The sequence below is a fragment of the Theropithecus gelada genome, chromosome 2 (assembly GCF_003255815.1).
Source record: "Theropithecus gelada isolate Dixy chromosome 2, Tgel_1.0, whole genome shotgun sequence".
NCBI lineage: Eukaryota > Metazoa > Chordata > Mammalia > Primates > Cercopithecidae > Theropithecus > Theropithecus gelada.
In genome coordinates, this window is record NC_037669.1 from 86,400,607 (window position 1) to 86,425,060 (window position 24,454).

General features: G+C 47.2%; 1 protein-coding gene across 4 annotated transcripts in view; it reads right to left on the bottom strand.

Moving 5' to 3' along the window:
- CACNA1D (calcium voltage-gated channel subunit alpha1 D) overlaps nt 1-24,454 on the bottom strand; it is a 326,868-nt gene that overhangs the window by 97,050 nt on the left and 205,364 nt on the right. For all 4 annotated transcript variants that reach the window (XM_025375479.1, XM_025375478.1, XM_025375481.1 and 1 more), the window contains exon 9: nt 14,896-15,065. In XM_025375479.1, coding sequence (XP_025231264.1) covers nt 14,896-15,065 — 170 coding nt within the window. The remainder of the gene's footprint in view (nt 1-14,895; nt 15,066-24,454) is intronic.

Sequence of the window (24,454 nt, forward strand, 5' to 3'; positions counted from 1 at the left end):
GCTGTCTCATAGTTCTAATATTAATCATGTTGGAACATTAGTCATTATTTTCAAAAGAGCAAACTTCTGAACAGACTAAGTCTTTGTGGCTTTTTAATCTCTGGAGTCGTGTCTCATGCTGGTATCAGTACAGTCGCAGCATTTCAATCCTAAAGCTTCATTTTAAAAACAACCTGATTGAAACAGATAAATTACATATTTTCTATGGGAACGGGGTCATCAGTTAGCACTTCTGGCTCCCTGCCAGCTATTAGTGTATGAAATATTCTAGTTGCTCCCTAGACTAATTGAGGGGAAAGACAAGAAGTAAAACCAAACTCCCCAAACAGCAACAAAGAGGGAAGATAGTCTCGCAGCACTGTGCCAGGGCTCCACTGAGGGCGAGGCAGGGTCCTCCTGCTCTCTGAGCTGACTGTCCTTCAGCTGGGTTGGGATGGTGGCTGACAGCAGGTGCACAGGTTGGCCGGATCTAAGTATAGCCCCGCGTTTGTGACCTGACTTCTGTACACCTCCATTTCCTCATCTGTGAAAGGATAAGAATGAGATGAGGCATGCAGGGTGCTGGGTCCCCAGGGCTCGATGATCAGTGAGGCCCACACATGTTAACTCCATCATCTCACAAAAGCTCTCTTGGAGCTCCCCGGAAGCAAAGCGACCAATCTAGTGTCACTTTGCCCTGGCCACTTTCATCATCGCACAGACGAATCTAGTGTGAGCAATCTTCCATACCTCTGAGCAGCTTTGGCTATCACTCTTGGTTTGTATCCTCTTTTTTTTTTTTTTTTATTATACTTTAAGTTCTAGGGTATATGTGCACAACATGCAGGTTTGTTACATATGTATACATGTGCCATGTTGGTGTGCTGCACCCATTAACTTGTCATTTACATTAGGTATTTCTCCTAATGCTATCCCTCCCCCGTCCCCCCACCCAACAACAGGTCCCAGTGCGTGATGTTCCCCTTCCTGTGTCCAAGTGTTCTCATTGTTCAATTCCCACCTATGAGTGAGAACATGCAATGTTTGGTTTTCTGTCCTTGTGATAGTTTGCTGAGAATGATGGTTTCCAGCTGCATCCATGTCCCTGCAAAGGACATGAACTCATCCTTTTTATGGCTGCATAATATTCCATGGTGTATATGTGCCACATTTTCTTAATCCAGTCTGTCATTGATGGACATTTGGGTTGGTTCCAATTCTTTGCTATTGTGAATAGTGCCGCAATAAACATATATATGCACGTGTCTTTATAGCAGCATGATTTATAATCCTTTGGGTATATACCCAGTAATGGGATGGCTGGGTCAAATGGTATTTCTAGTTCTAGATCCTTGAGGAATCGCCACACTGTCTTCCACAATGGTTGAACTAGTTTACAGTCCCACCAACAGTGTAAAATTAGAGACTTAAATGTTAGACCTAAAACTATAAAAACCCTAGAAGAAAACCTAGGCAGTACCATTCAGGACATAGGCATGGGCAAGGACTTCATGTCTAAAACACCAAAAGCAATGGCAACAAAAGCCAGAATTGACAAATGGGATCTAATTAAACTAAAGAACTTCTGCACAGCAAAAGAAACTACCATCAGAGTGAACAGGCAACCTACAGAATGGGAGAAAATTTTTGCAATCTACTCATCTGACAAAGGGCTAATATCCAGAACCTACAAAGAACTCAAACAAATTTACAAGAATAAAACAAACAACCCCATCAAAAAGTGGTCAAAGGTTTGTATCTTCTCTGTCTTTAGCTGAGTTATTGTCTAACTTTGCCTTGTATAGGCATAGCAACTTCTCCTGTCATAGCTGTTTGACACCTAAAGAGCCACAACACATAAGAAATAAATATATCCCAGAAAGATGTTGCCAGGGTTGAGGAGAAGTGGAGGCAGACGGAAAAGGAAGAGGACAGTGCCTACGCTAGAAATTGGAGACCTCATTTGGTCCTCGAAACAGACCTTGATCCAGCCCCTAAATCTGAGCAGAGGAAATATGCTCTGACCAGAGCCCTGGCAGCCTATCTTCTCCAGCTACTTACTCCCTACCACAGGACAGAGAGCGTTCCCTTTTCCAAAAATATTTGAAAAGATCAGGCTCAGTGGGTATAACAAAGACCTTGTTTATTAAAAATAAAACATTTTACCCTTCACTTGCATTAGGCATTCATTTTTTTAATGTTAATAAATTGATACGACTTTCCCTTCTTTTAGTCCCAATAGGATCTCATCTATGTTTTTTAAAAATAAGGACAGAAGAATCATAGACTGTTAGAACCAGAAGGGGCTTCTGAGAGTATATGAACAAACTCTTGATTTCTCAAAGGAGAGAACTGGCCAAAATGCCCTGGGACACGCAGCTGAGACTGAGAAATCTCTCCTGACTTCTGCTCACCACTCTTTTCAAGTATGTACTGTGGTTTTGGTACATACTTAAATATACTGGTATATATTTTGGTGTTTGATACTTAAAATTCCACAAATCAAAAAGTTCCAAAAAGCCAAACGGGTCTATTATCTACCAGTGCTGGTTTACTATTCTGATGACCTTTATTAACCGCTCAAAATCTGGCATATAACCAGATCACTTACAGGATATCAGCCCAGTGACCGAGGATAGTACAAAAATCAAGCTGTACTGGTGACGACTGGGCTTTTATAAAAATCCAAACAGAAAAAGTCATAAAAACTCATATAGGTGGCTGGGCGCGGTGGCTCACGCCTGTAATCCCAGCACTTTAGGAGGCCGAGGTGGGCGGATCACGAGGTCAGGAGATGGAGACCATCCTGGCTAACACAGTGAAACCCTGTCTCTACTAAAAACGCAAAAAATTAGCCGGGCATGGTGGCGGGTGCCTGTAGTCCCAGCTACTTGGGAGGCTGAGGCAGGAGAATGGCATGAACCCGGGAGGCGGAGCTTGCAGTGAGCTGAGATTGCGCCACTGCACTCCAGCCTAGGCGACCAACGACTGAGCGAGACTCCGTCTCAAAAAAAAAACAAAAAAACAAAAAAACTCATGTAGGTAAAGCCATGGGCAAATTACTGGAACACATGGGCTTCTCCTAACTGGCTTCCATAGCATTGTGACTGCCCCATTTAGGTGATGGCCTTGTCCCCTTCAGCAGGGACTCAGTGTTAATTGCTGACAAGTGGCTAGGCCTTATTAGGGGTGCAGGCAGACCCCTCAGACCTCCCCACATTGCCGACAAGTGCCAGTCCCCTACCGTAGAAATAAGCACCAGGGGCCATCTGCACAGGAACAAGCTGTGAAGCCGCCTCCATGGCACATTCCAGGAAACTGGAATGTTAGAGCTTTGTTAGAGTTTATTTTTTATATAAATTTAAAAACTACTTTCAGTGAGTCTGGGAAAAACCAAGCCTTAGGAAAGCCTGTGACCTGTGAGAGGATGCTGGCACTACAATTTGCCTGCTGGAAATCCGGGGAGGCTCAAGGCCTAAATTTTGCAATCTATTCCAGGCATTGGGATCTCTGGGAAGAGCTCCAGGGCAGACCCTTAGGCTTAGAGTGTGGTGGACTGAGGTGGGGCCCTGGGTGCCATTGGGGGTGAGTGGATGGTGGCAGACAGCAGCCCTGCACGTCCCAGATTGTAATTAGAGTTTCCAAGGCCTTTGCAGCATGGGCAGCCGGGCCAGGCCCCTACTCGGAGCACTCTCTGTGGATGTGGGTCATGGCGCTTCTCTTTAAGATCTTGTACTGGGCCAGATGCCATCATGGGCAATACCACACACAGTAAACCAGAGAAATCTGCTGCTTCTCAGGCCAGCACAACTAGCATTTTCACCAAGGTGTAGACATTTATCCATCTACTCTCATGCTGAAGGACGACATTCATCTCAGCCAAATGTGGCAGGCTTGTGAATTCAGAGGCAAATCACACACACACACACACACACACACACACACACACACACACACACAGCAAATGAGTTTATGTGTGGGTCTAAGCAGGCAGCTTCAAAATTATGTTCACCATTAACAGGTATAGCAAAATCTCAGATCAACCTTCAGTGGTGGAGGCTGATGAGGTCAAAAATGATGGAGAGCCTGGTTCTTATCATCAGGTGACAAGGGGACAAGGGCCTCTTTTCCCCTACGCTTGGCTACCAGATCTGTAAGATGAGCTGTAGGACAGTATCATCTCTAAGATCTATTTACCTCTGACCTGCTATAACTGCAGGAAGGCAGAAACGCCCACACACTGGCTGGTTTTACTACCATCTACCAGGGGGTTTCCCTTGCATTCCCCCAGCTCTGCAAGGAGGGGAGGGCAGAAGAAGTGAGCCCCTGTCCACCACCCTCAGGAGGGGAGCCAGGGGTCCAGCCAGCGGCCTGCCCAGGAGAACTGAGTCCAAGTTCTCTGCATGCAGAATGTCCCAGAGAATGGGATACAGCACAGGAAGCAGTAACTCCCCAGAGGCCTCAGGGTGTCACAGGAAAGCCCCAATCCTCCAGTCAAGGCACCCCAAAGGGAAGGCTTGCCACACATCAAACTGAGCCCAGAGCCCTCCGGTCTCCTTCTAGAACCTGTCCCATTAGCAGTATAATTCACAGATGTCTTTGGCCTGAGCCTCGTTCTTCTGTTCTCTACAGGACGGGCTTTCTTGCACACTCAGGAATTTCTTTTAGCATTTCCTTCCACCTCCAAGCAGCCTAAAGCTTCTCGTTCTTTTCAAAGGAAAGGGTAGGGGGTGAGGCTGGACAACTGAGCAGTGGCTGAGTTGTGACTGCCTTCCTAGGGGACAGGGTACCTGACACCTAGATCTTGTGTTTTCATCTTATTTTCATGACAAATATGAGCAGTACCACGACATACAGGCCTGCCAAATCCAGAAGCGGCCCACACACCCCCTAAAGGCACATGCACATGCTAGTAGTGACACATTAGGCCACCACAGGGTAACAGCCTCTTGCTGCTGTAAAGAAGCCAGGCTTTTCTTGGAGAATGTGGGTCAAGGCCAAACCAAGGTTTCCATGTCTCAAGCAAGAATTATGCCCAGACAGTAACTATCTCCGCGTGTCCAGGGACAGGGACAGCCCAGCGCCCATATGACGGCTCCTGCCCCACCTGGTGCCAGCAGGGTCAGGTCCTTCCTGAGTCCCCAGGTATTTCAGTCAATAAAAAGCCATTCCCACTCAAAATAAAGTTCCTTAAACGTGTCAGCCTGCTTCCTCTCCCTGCAGATCTCAGAAAGACAGTGGAGAAGCCACAAGAATCCTTAGAGAATCACAAGGCCCAAGCCTGCATTCAGGAAGGCAGAACCAAGGGAGGTGTTTTCTTTTCTGGGGACAGAAATCATTTATCTCCCTTTGGTAACCTCTCCAGAGCTATATCCCTACATCAGTCTTTAAAGACATTCTTCCTTATGTCCATGACACTATTTCCTGCTTAGTTGAAGGCCATTCTTCTTGCAGACACCTTCAGGCGCTGCATCAAGCCCAGCCTCCTGTTCATAACCCTTCTGTGAACACTACCACTAAAACAGGCTGCCCCGACTCTGCCCCCAACTCACTGTCCCACCTCAGGCAAGTTCCGCCTCCTCCTTCCCCTCCTCTGGGGGCCACAACGTGCTGAACGACAAGGGCTTATATCTGATAATCTCTTCATTCCTTTTCACTTTTAGGCCTTCTGATGAGACCTAGACTCTAATAGAACCCTCTTCAGATATCCATGGGTTGTTCCTGTCTGCATCCCATAACCTCTGAGCTCAGCATTGCCACGGAGGCAGAGGCCACTTCAAAGAAAAGAGTACAGTGTGTCCCTCTGTTCCCTTAGTGGTTGGCTTCAATTCCCCGCGGTCTGAATCTTCTTAAACAGACTTTCACCAGGGGCAGGTGACCAGGGCCGATCCTGGGGGCAGAACTAGGTTGGCTGCACTGGTGTGCACAGGCAAAGCTTCGTGCTGCTGTTGAACCACTGCCATGACTTGGGAAGAGCAAGGCAGGGAGCCAGGTGCTCACCTAACCGCCTGCCCAGGCATGGGCCTGACAGCTACTCCAGGGATTCTCAGGAAGGGTATGTTTAGCATTATTTTAGGACATAACTGGAAATGTAACTTTCCCACAGGAGCCCATTCTCATTTTCAAAGGCAAGTGTCCCCAAATCTTTGTATCCCTGAAGTCTATTTTTAGTTTTTAAGAGACAGAGATCTCACTCTGTTACCCAGGCTGGAGTGTAATGGTGCAATATCACGGACTGCAGGCTCAAACTCCTGGGCTTACGCAATCCTCCTGCCTCAGCCTCCCAAGTAGCTGGGGACTATAGACATGCACCACCACAATTGATTTTTTTTTCAAATTTTTGGTAGACACAGGGTCTCACTTTGTTGCCCAGGCTAGTCTCAAACTCCTGGCTTTAAGTGATCGTCCTGCCTCGGCTTCCCAAAGTGCTGGAATTACAGGTGTGAGCCACTGCACCCAGCTAATTTCATTCTTAAAGCTGCCACTATAACTTTGGCATAGTCCTGGGCAAAGTAGCCAGAGACTAAGAGACAGAGAAGCAATTTGAAACGTGTAGCCTGGAGAAAAAAAAATCAATCAAATAACATTATTGGAATTTCTAAACAGTTTAAATTTAAAAACATCATTTGGGGAAAAGTATTTTAAAAGTCTGTCTTCCAGTCTAAGAATATTCATGCTGAATCAAATAAATTTTTTGAGTTGGTTCAGCTGCTTCTTTATAAGGTACGGTTCAAACAAAAAGAAAACTGCAATGCTATCTTGGTAAGGGCACCTTATTTTGGAAAAGTCCAAGAAGAAAGAAATCAAGCAATTAAAATATAGGCATCTTCTAAACACACCACACGGCACACGCATTTCACACAATGCCTATATGCAAGGAAAAGGTATCAGAGATGTTGCGGAAAGAGAAAGTTCAATCTCAGTAATTTACCATGATCTTTAGCCCTGCGTTGGTGAAAGCAGCAAAACTTCTTTTTCTTCTTATCCTCTTTAAGCAAGTCGGCCACTGTGACCCCTTCAGGTTGAACACAGGCAATTTCATTACGAAGCAGCAGAGGGCAGCAACAGCAGCCAAACCAGGGCCCCACGCGGCCAGCCCTGCCAGCCAGGCGGCCTCACGCAATGGATGCCCGCCTGCCCCAGTCCTCCTCCTGCTAGGAATCCAGCTCAGGATCTGAACAGGGGAGAGGAAGTGCCCTTTCCACAGCTATTGACAAACATCTGTCTTTAAGAACCTGTTCTAAATCAACAACCAGCTAACCCATGCTAGATAAAGGTTTCCAGGGTTTGGCTTCCCATCTAAGAAGGGTGTTAAGGAAAGGGCACTTTAGGGAGAGTCGGGAGCCCTGGGTACTGACTGGCTGTGTGATTCCAAACAGCACTACCATATGGGACGGACAGGTGGGAGTTCAAAAGGTAGGCTCTGGACTCTGACAGGGCAGGTCTAATCCCAGCCCTGCCACTTCCATGTCGGATGGCCATGGACAGGTTACCTGATACTGCGAAGCCTCAGTTTCCTCCACACCTGTAAGATGTCAGTAATAGTTGAACTTGTACCATGTAAGGTTGTTGTAAGAGGTGAACAGTAGAGACGGTAATAAAAGCAACGTGCCTAGCTTTGGCAAGGCATGATCAATCACCACTACTGTCGTCACTACGACTCTCCCATGACCACCAGGTCACAAGAGAAATGACTCTAGGATCTCTAACCCCCTGCAGCCCCGTGATTCCATGATCACTCTAAGCCAGCTAGTCTTCAGAGTGCAGACTCCGTACTCTAGGGAAGAGTTGTGTGGGGCAGTGTGAGACAGCGGCAGGAATGCTGGAGTAAGCAAGGGTGTGGGGAGCACAGACACCTGCACCTACTATGGGTGGGCAGAATACTCACATTCCTAAAATGTGCATCCTGGCCGGGCGCGGTGGCTCAAGCCTGTAATCCCAGCACTTTGGGAGGCCGAGACGGGCGGATCACGAGGTCAGGAGATCGAGACCATCCTGGCTAACCCGGTGAAACCCCGTCTCTACTAAAAATACAAAAAACTAGCCGGGAGAGGTGGCGGGCGCCTGTGGTCCCAGCTACTCTGGAGACTGAGGCAGGAGAATGGCGTAAACTCGGGAGGCGGAGCTTGCAGTGAGCTGAGATCCGGCCACTGCACTCCAGCCCGGGCAACAGAGCAAGACTCCGTCTCAAAATAAAAATAAAAATAAAAATAAATAAAATGTGCATCCTTTCTGACACAGCAGACCCTTTTCTTGTATCCTCTCCCACGTGAACACGAGCATGCAGACACAGGGGCATGTGTTTGCAGGGGTTAATGATGGTTAGCGTGCAGACTGTGGCAGAGCTTGGGTTCAAATCTCAGCTTTGCTACGTAAGTCACATGGCCTTGGGAAGCTACTGAACTGCTTTGTGCTTTAGTTTCCCCACCTGTCAAGTTCCTGTCTCACAGAGTTGTGTGAAGAAGAATGAACATATTCACCCACAGCCCTTGGAACAGTGTCTCACACACAGAAAGCACCTGACGAATGCTAGTTATTATTACTCTCTATTCTTTCACTCAAGAAGGAAGTAACGGCATGCTTACGTGTGGGACAAGCGCTATGCTGGGTGCAGCCACACAACAGAGGGCAGAAACAGACCCTGTTCCTGCTGCTCCCACGGAGCTGATGGTCTCGTGGTGGAGAGACCTCTATAAAGTAGAGGGCCACGTGCTGTAGAGTGTAGAGTCCACTGTAGCAGTTTTTACAATGGCAATTTATTGAAAAGAGCCAACGTTTTGCTTTAAAAACATGGGAAATATCTGTGGTACATGGTTCAGTGAAAAATACCTGTTGGGCATCTTAGGGTGGAAGCTCTATCCACGCTGTCTGTGTCACGTATTATGCGCAGTGAGGTGTGGAAGTAGAGGCCCCAGACTTCTTAGTCTGCCTCTCTTTAAGGAGAAGGAAGAGAGAATTTTTTTCTTACTTTATATACTTTGAAATAACATGAATTCTTTATGTAGGCAAATATTACTTCCATAACTAAAATGTATCAAAAACAGATAAAACAACTCTGATTTGAGACTGCAAACCTGGCTGGAGTACCCACTCCTTGTCTCCGCAGTGGGGCAACAGTCCCTGAGTCCAGCTCCCATCAGCTCTTAGGAGGCTGAAGCTGATGGCAGACATGCAGGCACCTTCAGAAATTACCATGCTTCTATCACCCCTGTAGAGAGTCCACCTAGCCAGACAACTACTCCCAGTGCCACCGCAATGGAGAGAGTGTCCAGCCACCGACCCTAGGGCCAGCCCCTGAGTCAGCCCTCCCACTTCCCAGTGAAAGCACTTCCAGCTGCCTCTCCAGTGAGGGCTCTTGACCTGGACGCATATTTACCGTATGCCACTCTAACTGCTACTGTTTGCTTTACAGCTTTTAATTGAGTATTTTCCATTTTGAACTTGTGCCTTGAGGTAGTTCAATGGTGACGAAAGCAGTTTTATAAATCACAATTTCAAAACACAGTCTTTCAAAACAGGACCAGCAAATTGCTATGTCTCATGCTTGCAAACAGCTATGCCAACCTGGTTTTCTGTCCACCCCCAAAGCAAACATTGCAGTAAGAGGCAACTAGGTAGCACATGCAAAAGGGAGGCAGCTAGGGCAACCTGCTCCAGCAAGCCCCAGGGTGGCAGAGTCCCTGGGCAGGAGGGCAGGCAGGCAGGCAGGGGCAGTGCCCACAGCCTCCAGGACCACTGAAGAAGCAGAAGACAGAGAGGCTGTCCTTGTGGTCAGAGATTAAGTTTCAGGTATGCCCCTCCCTTTCTTTGGGCATCAAATATCTTTACTTAGAGGAATTATTAATCATTAATAGTTCCTACAATAAAACTGCTCTGCTTTTCTGGCCACAATTTTAGAATGAGCTCCCTTTAAAATGATTTCATTTTTAATGCTTTTTTTTAAGACTAATCACTGACAATAAGAAGAGTTTAAAATAGAATTTTAGGCTTCCAGATTTTAATGGTCCTAGCAAAACTCCATTGTTAACTCAGAAGCAGCTGCATATGTCTAAAAAAATCACTTTGAGATTTGGCAGGGTTTCTTAAGAAACTTGAGGCTCAGCAAAAAGTTAAATAAATTATCCTTGAAAATTTACCAAATGCTCAGGAACTCACTTCAAAGGGAATTTTGTCCATTCAGTTAATTGTGTAACACCAGCTTTCCAATAGCACATTTATGAAATTTACATCTTAAATAATCTATGAATGCACAAAGCTGGAGCTACCTGTCACCAGTCACCAGACAGCTCAGTCAGAGGCCTGATTGCCTCTCCTCTTCTTTCAAGTGAATGCCTGGAACAGCGTGATATTCGGCCCCTGATAGCATCCTGGACCCAGGAGTTCTGAACCTGAGCTTCACATTAGAATCCCCAGGGAACCTGAATGAAAAAGAACCACCCCTGGCTCCCACCCCAAAATGAATCAAGAGTCTTAAAGGGTGGAGTATGGCATCAAGAAGTGTCCAAGCTCCCCAGGTGATCATAACATACAGCCAGTGTTGGGCATCACAGATGCAGGCAGTGACATTTAGCAGATCAGAGAGAAAAGATAATGTGAGCGCATCTCCAAGTACTTGATTTGACATCTGTTCTCTGACAGCAAACACCGCCAAACTAGAAATGGACTTCAAGAGCCAGAAAGCTGTGCTGCCCTATCTCGAAAGTGACCTAGTTAACAGATGTGTTTTCCATCAATACTTCAGAACCTGATAGTTTCTGAACAGAAAAGTACAGGGCAATGGTCCTAAGGGGGAGGCCCCACCCTGAGGCTGGTTACAGGTCTAGCAGAACCTTAAAAAATATTCTGTTTAGGAAAGTCAAATACTGCATGTTCTCACTGATAAGCAGAAGCTAAATAATGTGTAAACACGGACATAGGGTGTAGATGGAATAATAGGCGTTGGAGACACAGAAGGGTGGGAGGGTGGAAGAGGGCTGAGGGATGAGAAATTACTTACTGGGTACAATGTACACTATTTGAGTGATGGTTACACCAAAAGCCCAGACTTCACCGCTATGTAATATATCCATGTCACAGAACGGTATTTGTACCCCCTAAATTTATACCCCCAAAATTCTGTTGAGGTCAAGTTTTACTGGTGTCTGGTGAAAACAGCAACAGCACATACTACAACTATGACATCTCCTACCAGTCACAGAACATTCAATTGTCACAACAGCCCCATGGGGAGATACCCTTCTTGCAGACAAGGAAAGTGGGGCCCAGAGAGGTTGAGTAATTTGCCTAACACTAAAGTCCAAATTCCAAGTCACAAAACTCCATTACAGCCACATCCAGAGAAGGGGCATGAAGACGCCCTCCAGCCCAAGCCTTTGCCTCCTGTGAGCTCACAGACATCTGCTGTTATAAGTGACTTCCTACACCCACCTCTGCTCATCTAGGCTGAGCCTCAGCTATCAGGAAGTGTTTCTTCTCACACTGTCACTTCAGTCCTCAAGGTCTTGGAGGAAACTGATCAACTCACATCCAGGACCCAGCTGAAAAGGGCTATCAGTTGAATTAGCATCCTCAGTCATTATGGACAAAGTCAGGAGCCCAGGCCCTGCACCATCCTCCTCCCAAGAGGTAACAGAGGAGCAGGGTTGGAGTGGAAGGCATGTGGGGTGATCTCACACCCCCAGGGAGGATGCAAACACCATAACACTGGCAACACCCACACTTCTACTGCCTGCTAATCAGATGCACAGAGACAGCCCCAGACCTGGCATGTGCATGTGGTGAATCCAGGGCTCTTTATTTGGTGAGGAGGACCATGTGGGCCTCACTGAAACCCTCTCCTCGCGTGGTTTTCTGGCTGTGTCAGGAAGAAAATGGCTGGCAGCCACAGGAGGCCCCAGGGAAACCTCAACAGTGCTGTCTTCTCCAGAGGGTCTGAGCCGCTGAGGTCTGTGATCAGAGAGGTTCTCTCCTCAGAGGAGGAGACTTGGGGCTCTCAAGTCAGTTAAATCCCATTATGGCCTCCACAGCCTAAGCGTTCTGTCTTTATTTAAAACCCCCATCATCAAGGCTCTGGAAATCTGATGCCTTGGGAAGCACTGTGAGCCTCACTCCACAGGAAACCCCAGCACCTGGCAAAATGAGCTCCATAAAGAACAAGGGTGCATCACAGAAACATTTGCTATTCTGGATCAAACATTAAGCTAGTTAATCATTTTGAGTCACACATCATGGTGCACAGCAGAAATAATACTGCTGATGCTCCAAAGACACAGTGCAGCTTTCTGGGCTTGGGAGCCCCAGTGAGAGCGAATTCTGAAGATCTACAAGGCTTTTAAGCGGGTTTTGTTTCTTTCCTAGATTATTTTACTGAGCAATGCATTTAACGGCCCCTGAATATTTGTCACTTTGCACACCTTGTTCGCGCCACTTCCCCAGCTTGAAAAAGCCCCCATCCCCACCCTCTGCCGCCCAGGGCTGCTCCTCCCATGGAGCCCTCCTCACCTCGCCCCAGCCGGTCCACTCCCAGAATCACTGCGCCCTCCTGGGCTCCCACAGCACAGTGCTGGGCCTTAACAATGGGATCAGCTTCTCACACTAAGCCACCCCTTCTCCATCTTCCCCTCCTGGCAAGTTCTCTGAAAGGCAGAGTCATTGATTTCTGTCATTGTCAGGTTCTTTACAGTGGCAGGTCATAGGAAATGCTGGGCTGAGATAAAATGGCTAACCCTCAAGATATCACCTTAAATCCAATGAAAACCCTTAATCCTCAGATCATAGGCCCAATAAACAACTCTACCATGACTGATGTTAGCAACACTAGAACACGAATCCTTGTCTATTTCTAGAGGAGGAGAAATAAACAGAGGAAAGGCCACTGGCCTGTAAGAAGGCCTCACTCAGCTCCCTGGGGTACACAGCTAAGCTAGCAAAGACAGATACTCTGCCGAGAAAAAAGGGGCCATACCTCCTCTCGTTTACAAATACCATGTTGGGTTGAGGAGAGGTGAGGCAGGTCAGCATCCGAATTACAGTTCGCAGGTGAAGGGGAAAGAGCTGTGCAGGCATCTCTGAGCTGCACCTACGTGGCCTGTTGCCAGCAATACTGCAGGTACAGAAGCTCCACGGAGGCCATGGGGTTCAGGACAGCTGCACTGCCAAGGGGAGAGCTGTGCAGAGGACAGGCAGGCACTCTTACATCTAATCACTTCACAGGCACATCGCTGAGTCTGAGACCCAAATGAATGTCTATTTATAAACTCTGAACTTGCGTTCAGCAAACAGTGAGCTCTAGAAACCCTCCCTCAGTCTTCTGATCCTCAGGTGCTGAAGCCCTGGCCCCTTCCTGAGCCTGGCAAGATGCAGGGAGGGAGGGAAGAGAGGCCTGACCCTGCCCACTCCCAGTCAGCGCACAGGTTTGCACCAGCCAGGGCATCTGAGATCACGGAATACACTCCCTCCCCATGAAGGCACAGAACCCAGGCTTGAAGAAAGGTAAGGGCCCTCTCAGACAAGAAGCCCCTCCGTCAGGGTCTCTCAGCCCCTACTTCCACACTCCACAACCTCCAGAAGAGGCACAATTGCACCTCACCCACCCTTCCTATGGCAGCTCACCCCGACCTTCATACCCTCTGCGCTCCGGCCGAAGGGACCACTGCTCCCCCCTGAAATTCGGCCTTTGCCCACCTCCATGCCTCCCTCACGCTAGTCCCCTGGGTCAGGGAGCTTCTTCTCACACTGAACGGTCACACCTGCGATCCATCCATCCTTCAGGGCCCAGGCCAAATACGTCCCCCAGCCCTGTCCTCGATCCCTCCTCGGCTCCCGCAGCACGCGCCTGCCCTCTATGTGTGCCCTGCAGCTCCGCTCCCCAGGGCTGCATTTAGTGTGAGCAGCCCTGTCTCTCCCTAGGAGGCAGCACTCCACATCCTCTCCAGCTCCGGGTTTCCCCTGTACCCAGCAACAGGCCTTGCTGACAGCAAAACATGCAAGGCACCCTGCTCAAGCAGGGAGTTGCTCAGCCGTCTTCTACAATGTAGGGCCGGCCTCGGGTCCCCAGGCCTCTCAATGGACATGTGCCTTTGAAGTATGTTCTCAGTCCTTCCTATCCAACTCTTCCAGATCTGTGGCAAGTCACAGACATCTCAGTCAAATGCATTGCTGGATTCCAGTTTCCACTCTGACCCAAGGCACAGAGGTCCCCAGAAAGAATAAGAGCACATCTGTGGGAAAAGTATGCAGTGAAAGAGACACTGTGGTTGACAATGGCAATTAATTTCAGTGACTGACTGAGTTCTCAGGCCTTGCCTCCTGCAGAAAGTGCTCTAGGGTGCTTAGTGTCACAGTGTGGGGTGTCGGTGGTTGGGCTGCAAAGCAGCTGTCACTGACTCACATGCCCCTTAACAACTGCCTAGAACGGTGAGCTGGTTTCCTCCTAGTCCCTGATGGGCTAAGCATATGGCTTCATATGAATAGCACATGTAGGAGCCATGTCAGGTGGCCTAAGAGTAGGAGTCAAGAGGAACCCTGCACTTCAAATTCTTGTCCAATAACACTGTTCACTTTGAGGTGAGGGAAACCACAGCTTCCTCTCCTGTGGTGCAAGAATACACGTCTCATTACCCCTGTGCCCACTCAGAAATGCGCTTACTGAATTTCCCAGGCCAACGGTGGGTCCGTCGGATCCTCCTTGGCCCACCTTACCAAATACCAACTCTAACCCCCAAACCTCAGGCAGAAATCTAGAGTCAGCGCCAATGCGCCTGCTCTCTCCGTGATGTGTGCAGGCAGAAGGGACCAGATGGCTGGAAGGAGGCCGTCCCACTCGCAGCCTGGGTCAGAGTCAAGGAAGGCCTGCTGCCAGGCGTCTGAACCGCACACTGGGTCTGTCTAGCCAGGGGCAGGAAAGGCGCTACATACTATTTCGTTTGCCTTCCTCTCCTCCTTCTTCCTCGTTCTCGGGATCGATGTCCTCAGCTTGGGTGATCCAATCCAAGTAGCCCTTTAGATCCTCCTCCAGCTGCTGCTTCTCCCGGAGCTTCTGGAAATCTCCCCGTGCTTTTGCCTTCTCTCTTTCCTTTGAGAATTCTCTGAAGGAGGCAAAGAGGACAAGCACATATCAGGACATCCTTGGGGACCTGCATCCTGAGCCACTGCCCTGCTGCACAACAGTCTTGTGGCAGGACACACAGCACTGAGTACAGTCACATGAGCACAGCTATGGAGCCACACACTTGGACAGGACAGAAGACAGTGTCTTCTCAAGCAAGACCGTGGGGGTCAGCGTCGCAGAGCCCAACCAACACACATGCATCATTTCTTAGAAAATGAACTCCCCTCAGATGACAGCGATCCCAAGGGGCCTGGGCCCAAAACACCATGTGCTGTCATAGTGGGCCTCTGACACCCCCCAACGAGGGGCCTGAACTCAGAGATGCCCCACCTTCCCCAGAGCCTCCTCAAAGAGGAGGGAGCCAAGTAGGCCAAGCTGTGGTCAAAGAGTACCACGTTTAGGGCTTCTTCAATGCTTTTGGACAAACTTTGCATTAATATTGTGTGCTACCCCTTTTGTCCAAACCAAGAGCTCTGAGTGGGCAGCAGTCCTTGCTGGTGCCCACACTAGGCTCCTCTACCCATCACCTGCAGGTTTGGGCCAGAGCAGTGGATGGAGTCAGGGCAGTCCCCCACCTCCGCCCCACAACCCAGTTCTCCCTTCCCAGATGGGAACTTGAGCACTGATGAAGCATTACTGTTTTTCTTCACCCTTGCTACTTGTCATAGTCTTCCCCAAAAGTCTTCCCTGCAGGAGGGGAAGAGGCATATGATTTGCTGCCCATTTATAGGAACACCTGCCCTGGAAAGGCTCTGGCAGACAGGTAAATGTTCCCAACTGTGGGGTGTTTACGCTACTTTCCACCATGTGTGCAAGCCTCTATCTATGCATATATACAAAACCCCACACTCACTCAGGCAAGCCTGAGAGTCAGGCAGACGATTACCCAATTTTTATATGCGAGGAACCATCTGCATCTCCAACCGTGAGTTGTTACAGGAGCCAAGATATGTGAGTTAGAGATTTAGTAAGTACACTTAAAAGCTGCTAAGGAAGCAGGTGAGGTTACAGCAATGCAGTTTCTGCACACAGACCTTGAGATTCCGACACAGGTTACTCGTGTCTGCTTCTTGCCTTCGTTCCGAGTCAAAGCCAGCGTGTCTTGTTCAGGGTCCTACCTCAATAACCCAACCCAACCCAACCTAACCCAACCAACGAACGGGGAAGTGACCTGCTTTCATAAAGCTAACTCCAGCCAGGCGCGGTGGCTCACGCCTGTAATCCCAGCACTTTGGGAAGCCAAGGTGGGCAGATCATGAGGTCATGAGTTCAAGACCAGCCTGGCCAACATGGCAAAACCCTATCTCTATTAAAATATAAAAATTAGCTGGGCATGGTGGTACACGCCTGTAATCCCAGCTACTTGGGAGACAGAGGCAGAAGAATTGCTTGAACCTGGGAGGCAGAGGTTGCAGTGAGCCAAGTTCGTGCCACTGCATTCCAGCCTGGGCAACAGAGCAAGACTCCATCTCCAAAAAACAACAACAACAAACTGACCCCATATTCACACCTCTCCCTTAACTCTAGGCTGTCGAGGGGCTGAACAGATGCTTGCACACCCAGTGATGTTAATACTTCAGATAAGAAACTGGAATCCTCACCAAGTGCCACCCTCTGCCCACAATTAGAAAGAATCCCACTCAGGTGGAGGTTGTGGTGAGCTGAGATTGCGCCATTGTACTCCAGCCTGGGTGAGAGAGAGAGAGAGAGAGAGAAAGAAAGAAAGAGAGAGAGAGAGAGAAAGAAAGAAAAAGAAAAAAATAGGATCCCTCTCATTGATCCTAAATCACCCCACTTTTCAGACTCCCTGGAACCTATCCTTGGTCCTGTTAGGGCTGTCTGTCTCCACTCTACCCCCTGTGAGTAAGGAAGGAGGCCAGGCTTTGTGGATCTAGAGGTGAGCAGGAGCCGATCTGAGCCCAGACATGTGCTCTGACTTCCCAGCCCAAAGAACACCTGTTGTCTCAAAGAAGTAAGGACTCAGTGTCTCGCTGTTCACACATACCACAGCCTGAGAACTGTCTGGGGTTTCTAGGCCTCCAGGGATTCCCAACACATGGGAAATGCGTAACTCAGCTCTAGGTAAATTCACCAAATGACTCTCTGAACTCTGAAAAAGTCACACTCAATCCAGAATCACATTCCTGAGCATCAATAAGAGGGCTTGGAATGTCACGTGTCTTCAGGAAAATGAATTATATAAACTGTTTTCTTAAATACACCTCAAAGAAAAGTGGACCTTTGGTTTTATTATTCACCAAAAAAGTATCCTAGTACAAATCTGTTTGCATGTTTTGATTCTGAACTTAGCATACTAAATTCAGATGGTTACATACAAACAAGGTATTCTTACTTTGGGTCCATATCATATATGGGTTCTTGGGAAAAAATTATGAAGATAGTAAAAGAGTTACCCTGAGAAGCTTAAGGACATTCATCTTATAATGCATATAATTACATACATTATATACATTTTATAATGTATAATTGTATACATTTTATAATGTATATAATGTATATAATTATACATTATAAAATGAATGTCCTTAAGCTTCTCAGGGTAACTCTTTTACTATCTTCGTAATTTTCTTTTGTAATATTTTATGCATTTTTAACATTACAAATATAAAAATCCCATATCTAACAAGTTGCATCATTGTGGCACATTTTCAGCTGCTGGGACACGGTTAAGCAGGCATCTGACTAAAATTCCTAAGAGTAAAAAACCCTGCCAAGTCCTGGTTTATGGCCCACTCACAATGATGGTCACTGTCACAAGAGCTCATATAACAAAGCTGCTGATATAGACCCTCTGAACTGATTTCAGACAGTTCTGAATGGCTGAATACTTAGCAGGAAGGTAATAATTATTGATGTGGACAGAGGTGAGGTTTATGCAGCAGAAATCTGTTGGCCACAGGGCAGTTTGGAGGAAGGGGGCAGGGAGGTGGAGTCCCTGTGATAAACACAGATAAAGCCTAGGCCCTCCTACACCACTCCGGGCTCTTCGTCTGAAGATTTGGCTTCTAGTCCTAGCTCTGTCACTGTTGTGTTCTGAGCTTCAGTTTCCTCACTTCCAAACAGACACAATACCCGTTCTGCTGTTTCACAGGAATTAAGCAAGACATTCAGTAAGATGAGGCTTTGAAAACACAAAGAGCGGTATCAACGTGAAGTTCAAATGTATAATAGTTGTTGAATCCAGACATAAGAGAGAAATTTAAAAGGCAAATGGAAGAGCTTTCTCAAATATCAAAGGGAGAAAAATTAGCACTAGCTGTGAATGGGCTCTAAGCTGCCACAAACCCGTCAGGATTGGGAAACACACAGAAGGACACATGGGTCCCAAGGCTCAGAGTGACCACAATGAGCCGGCAAACCCACTGCCAATCCTGTACACTATCTGCTCAGCTGAGAATAACCCATTCCCATCACAACCGACCCTCTGATCCTGAAAATCACACCTCAAGTCTGAGACACCTTCTATGAAACTTCGCAACGATCGAAAAAAGTCACTCCACTTTGCAAAAGAATTCTTCATATTCTAAGAACCCTATCACTAACAGATTGTTTTACAAAGCTTATTTAATAAAGCTATTGGTAGAAACCAACAGACTTTTGCAAGTAACTAAAAATCCGACAACTGTTATATGCTAGGAGCCTTCTTGTTCCAAATCAGAATTTTGGTTATGCCGTGTCTGATCAAAAGATAAATAAGAAGTGCCTGGACCGAAAAAATATATATATATATACACATATATATACACACACACATACATATATATATATATGGTGTGCTACCCTTTGCATACAAAAAACTGGGAAATCATATATGCATATTTCTCTTGGATGTATCTAAAAGAGCAGAAAACAAGGGATGGGAATGAATTAGGCCAAAGGAATCAAGGTTGGAGTGACACTCAAGTATATCTCTTTCTATAGTTTTGACTTTGGGAACCATGTTAATGTTCTTCACCTTAAATTTGTTTAAATTAAGTCAATAAGGACGAGATGAAGGGAAAATACCCCTAAACTGAAAGTGAATTGAAATAAACAAATCCATAATTCAATGAATACCATAACCAGACTGAAGGAGAAAGACAAAACTAATTCAAATAGCTCAGGAATATTTGATGATATGCTCCCAGTCTTCGGCAGGATTGGAGTGAGGGATGAACTGCAAACAAACGCTGAACTCCTTTTAGGAGCTTTGTTTTTTGTAGTGATGTGGATGAGACCATTCTGAAACTATCTTAGACAGATTACAGGATTCAGCGAGTGAGTACATGTGCTAATGTTGCTGGGAGCCAGAGTTCTCGCTGTGGAAGGAGGGACACAGAAACATGGAACAGAGAAGAACCCTCTGGGGACAGACTGGAATTGAAGGTATAGGTGTGAACTGATGATTTCTAAAAGTTGTTTATTTTAAAGTCTGATTTCCAATGTCTGATTTTTAAAAGAGGTTGATATGTGAGTATATGTATCAATGTAAGTATGTGTACGAATATGTGTAAACAAATGCATATACTTCCTAGTTCTCTCTGTTGAAAGGATTTAGAAGCAAAGATGCTCTGGCAGGTACAAGCACACCTGGTACCCACATCTTGGTCTTTAATAACATTCCCTATTAAAAGGAACCAGGGGACTTTGGAGAAGTGGGTGATTCCAGAGCAAGGGTAGGGTAGGTACAAGATGAAGAAAATCAGGAAGTGCTCAAAAACAAAAACAAACCAAAACACATTATGGAGATATATCATAAGGATACAGGAGCTAGAGAAGTAGCTCCTACTAGCCAAATCTTAGGAAATCTGAGCAGAGCACTGAAATAACTAAGGACAGTAATAAATTATAACATATTTTTAAAAATCAGTCCACATCCCTTATGGATAGACAACAAATGAAAAAGTAAATGAGGTAAAATTTAATATTAGGTAAACTGGAGAAAGGGGTACATGGATTATTCACTGTGCTATTTCTATTCTTGGAGTTGTTCTATATATTTGAAATTATTTCCAAATAGAAAACATTTGAATGCTTAGAAGATATAACTCTACTACTAACCAAATTCAAATTCATGTTGCTACATATTCATTTCAGCTTACCAGTTAGACTGTAAGCTCCCTGCAGGCAGGAATGGACAATGTTGTCCATTTCTCATGTATTTCTTCCCGTGTTTCTATTTCCCCTTGGTGACACTTTATATAGGCATGCAGGAAGGCTATGTACAAAAAATTGTATCTAACAAAACAAGCCCTACTCCTACTCCTTCAGGAGGCCAGAATATGCCCCTATAGGACAGAAAGCCCATGATTGCTGGGATCGCCCAGAAGCATGAAATGAGTGCGCCCAAACCTAGACATATCATCTGGAACAGCCTCCACCGTCAGCTCGCCATTTTCCCTTATTGTGTTCAGGCCTCATGTGGTAGATCTTCTATCTCTAGGTCATTAAGATATTCCCTTGTATCTCCTGGTTGAGAAGCAATTACTCAGTAAGGAATCTCCCTAACAGCCTAACAGGACAGCTGCGAAGTGTCTTATGTAGGCCAGTCTGCACACACCCATTCCCCGGGCAGCCACAGGAGCTGTGGCCAGAGCATTTCATCAGAGCTTGCTTCCCTCCCTGCTCCAGGTGACTACTGCAGACCCAGACTTCCCCCTGGTGGCATCCTACTCAAAATGCCTCACAGCTCCTCGTTGCCTCCCTCAAGGATCAAGTCAGATGCTTCTGCCTGCCACTCAAGGCCTTCCAGCCTTCTCCCAAGTGCTATTCCAGTCTTATTCACCCATCCCGTAAATGCACACCTTATACTCTGGCCACACTCTTCTCAATTCTACAACCCTCTGAGCTTTTGTCTGCAGAATTCCATCCACCTGAGCAGCCTTCTCCCATCTTTGAATCCAGTGCCTTTCAAGACCAAGCCCAAGTCTCATGCTTTTGGTGACATTCTCTGGCTTACCCCATCCAAATGCATTCTGCCTGCCTCTAATTCGCCAGAAAACTCTACTCATTGAGCACCAAAACATGAATACATGTGTCCCCTACCCCAGGTGGCCCCCTGAGCATCGCATCCTAACCAGAGCCCAGAGCAACACCTTACCCCATCCCCACTGCTGAGTGACTATGGTGAGGCAGGGGCTGCTATCACCCTCTTGTATAGACACTGAGGCTCACAGCACTTGGACACATAAGGCCATGCAGCTGCTGAATCTACCCTGAGCACCTCAACACGATGCCTGGAAGGAAAAGCAGGAGCAGAGGAAAGGGAGAGTAGACACCAGGAGGATGAGGATCAAAACCAGGCTACAAGGCCACACACAGTGGCTCATGCCTGAAATACCAACATTTTGGGAGGTGATGATGGGAGGATGGCTTGAGGCCAGGAGTTCAAGACCAGCCTGGGCAACAGAGTGAGACCTCCTCTCTACAAAATACTTTTTTTTAAGTTAGCCAAGTGAAATGGCACGCACCTGCAGTCTCAGCTACTCAGGAGGCTGAGGCAGGAGGATCACCTGAGCCTGGGAGGTTGAGGCTGCAGTGAGCTGTGATTGTACCACTGCACTGCAGCCTGGGTGACAGAGAGAGACCTTGTCTCAAAAACAAACAAACAAAAAAACAGAAACAAAACAGGCTTCCTGTCAGTCCAGGAAGGGGCTTCAATACAAAACTAAGGAAGCTGGATTGCTTCTCTGTAGGCAAGGAGGAACCGACAGAAATTTGATACGACTCCTCTCAGCTTTGGCAGGGGTTATGTGTGAAGAGAAAATGAAAATAAGAAGAAAATGGTGGTGAGGAAGACCAGAGACATTCAGTAAGCCCTGGGTGATGGGCTGGATTTAACATCAATACAAATGTGGTCAAAACACACTTCTCATGAAGCCCCAACTTTCTTACACGACTATTTGGAAAAACACCTATGAGGCCTGTCGCTGACCCCCAACCACCACCATGCTACGGTCACTGCCACCTCTGCCCTTTCCACACCAGTCCCCTGGGTCTAGCACACCAGTGTCATCATCGCCCTGCATGTGGACCTTCCTTGTCAGGGCCCCGTGACACCCCATCTGCCACATGAACATTTCTTGTCCACCTGGTTCAGGGAAGGAGGACAGGCTGGGCAGAGCAGGAGGAGGGATGGAGAAGAGGGGCTGGTCCCCAGTATCCAAAGGGCTGCCATATGAGAGAAGAAGCATGCCTGCTGAGGGCCTCAGGGCACAGGCACAAGTTTTGAAATAAGACAACTGATTTCAGCACAGTTGCCCTGGGACATAGCAACTTCCCCAGACAGGGATCCTCAGTAGAGATGGACTAATGACTCAGCAGCGACACCAGATCACAGCACGTTCTAACGACCTTTCAACTGCTGCTGCGACTCCAGCCTCCCCAGTGCCTCCTCCATGGGGACCTGACTGCTGTGACTTGGCCCCTTTTTTGTTGTCTATTTCTTTCCCTGGGCAACAGCCTGGCACCCTCTTGGACCTGGCAGCCAAGTAGTTTGGTGGCAATGACACCCAAGAAGCAGAAGGGCTGAGTGAGTTCATGAGAAATGGCTGCAGAGGGCTCTGACGACAGAACAATGGTATGCGCCCCATACCCATCCAGCCCCTGAAAGACCTTTCGACAGAACAGACCAACACAGTAGAACAAGCCAAAGTCGTCTCTGAAACAAGCACAGCCTGAGCCCACACCACCGTATGCAGTCCTTCACCTGTGACTGCATCGCCCAGGGTCCCAGCAATAACCAACAGCAGCTTCAGCAGAATATGAGCCTGCATGGCTGGGGTAAATGGGTTTGGGCGAAATGGCCTGAGTCTCTACCATGTCCCCTTCTCTAATAATAACAGAAAAAAAGCCCTTCATTTATTTAGATTGTTCCTGGAGTCCTGCAAATGTCTTTACAATCACTGCCCCCAGAGCTGTTCACAACCTCAGTGTAAGAGGCAGGAGGAGGAATTTCACATCCATTTCACAAAGGCCAACATGGAGGCTCAACGAGGCATTGTTGCTCGCCCTGCATCTACGCCCAGTCAACAGGACAACAGGGTTACTAACCAGGCTGCAAACCCCATGTCCCTTCCCTGGGGCTGTGACTCATGGGGAAGTCATGAGTCAGGACCAGGGAGGGAGGGCAGGGCAGAAAGCATAGTTCTGCTCATTACTATACTCTGATTTTCCCTGAGAGCCCCAGCTCAGGAATAGAGAAAGGTGACAGCCCCCTTTCCGCTCATCTCTCCACCTGCTGTCCCTCACTCCCACTCAGTAAGCACCACTCCAGGGAGAGAACCTCCCGCCCCAGAACCAGCCAGCCTCCGTCTCAGGAGCCCCAGTGGAGCCCCCACGGGCTGGGCACATGCCCCATGCTCTGCAGAGAGGCCACCAGACACTGACATGCCGCAGGATTTACAGGCCCTGACATCTTGATCTCTGGGACCCCTGGCTCAGCCAGCAGTACTGGAGACAGCATGCCCAGGCTGCAGCCAGCCATCACACAGAGACGGAGGTGCAGGTGGAATGGGACTGCCGCAGATGCAAGAGGACACACACAGTTTGCTGTGGGAACTTTTATTTCTTAAACGCCCCATAAAATAAATGGGCCACTGGAAGTCATCTTGATTTAGATATAGGATTTTTTTTTTCTTGGGTTGCCATGCTATCTGTTTTAATTAGGCCCACATAAAATTTAAACAAACAAAACACTTTGATATTTACACACACATGCCAAAAAAAAAAAAAACCAACCCTTGAAACAAAACAAAAAACAACACAACCTTCATTGAAAACTGCCAAGAAAATCACCAGGGACTCAGATTTTTAGTAAAACAGAAGGCTCAGAAATTCAGAAAAAAACAAAGGCAACACTTAAAAAGGCAAAGAGAAGGGGGAAGTTGAAGAAGTAACCCACTGATTTTTATCAGGGGAGTCCAGCCTTCTTTAGACCTAAATTATTTCTTCTACGCAGACATAAAGGAAATGAAACAGAACAAAAACGTAGTTTGATTCAAAGAACCTTTTTGTTTAAATTTCTTAGAAAGCACAAAGGTTCAGTTTCTGTTCAAGGAAACTAGGAATTTTGTAAACAAAAATAAAAATTAACAGCAATGTGTGATGTTTCACAATTAAAACATTTTTAATCATTGGCAGTCTCAGCTCATAGTTCATCAAAAGCATTGTATTTGTTCCAGTTTTCCCTCAACCATGAAAAGCTGGTGATCGCCGAAGGATGTTCTCTCTGCATGAGACCAACAGGCAGAGTGGGGTGGGGAGGGATTAGGAATGCAGCACCCCATAAATAAGACCTGCTCCTTTGCAGGTGATATCAGTCAGGGGAAGGCAGCTGGCCTGGGACAGTATTCTCCAGCAGCAGTC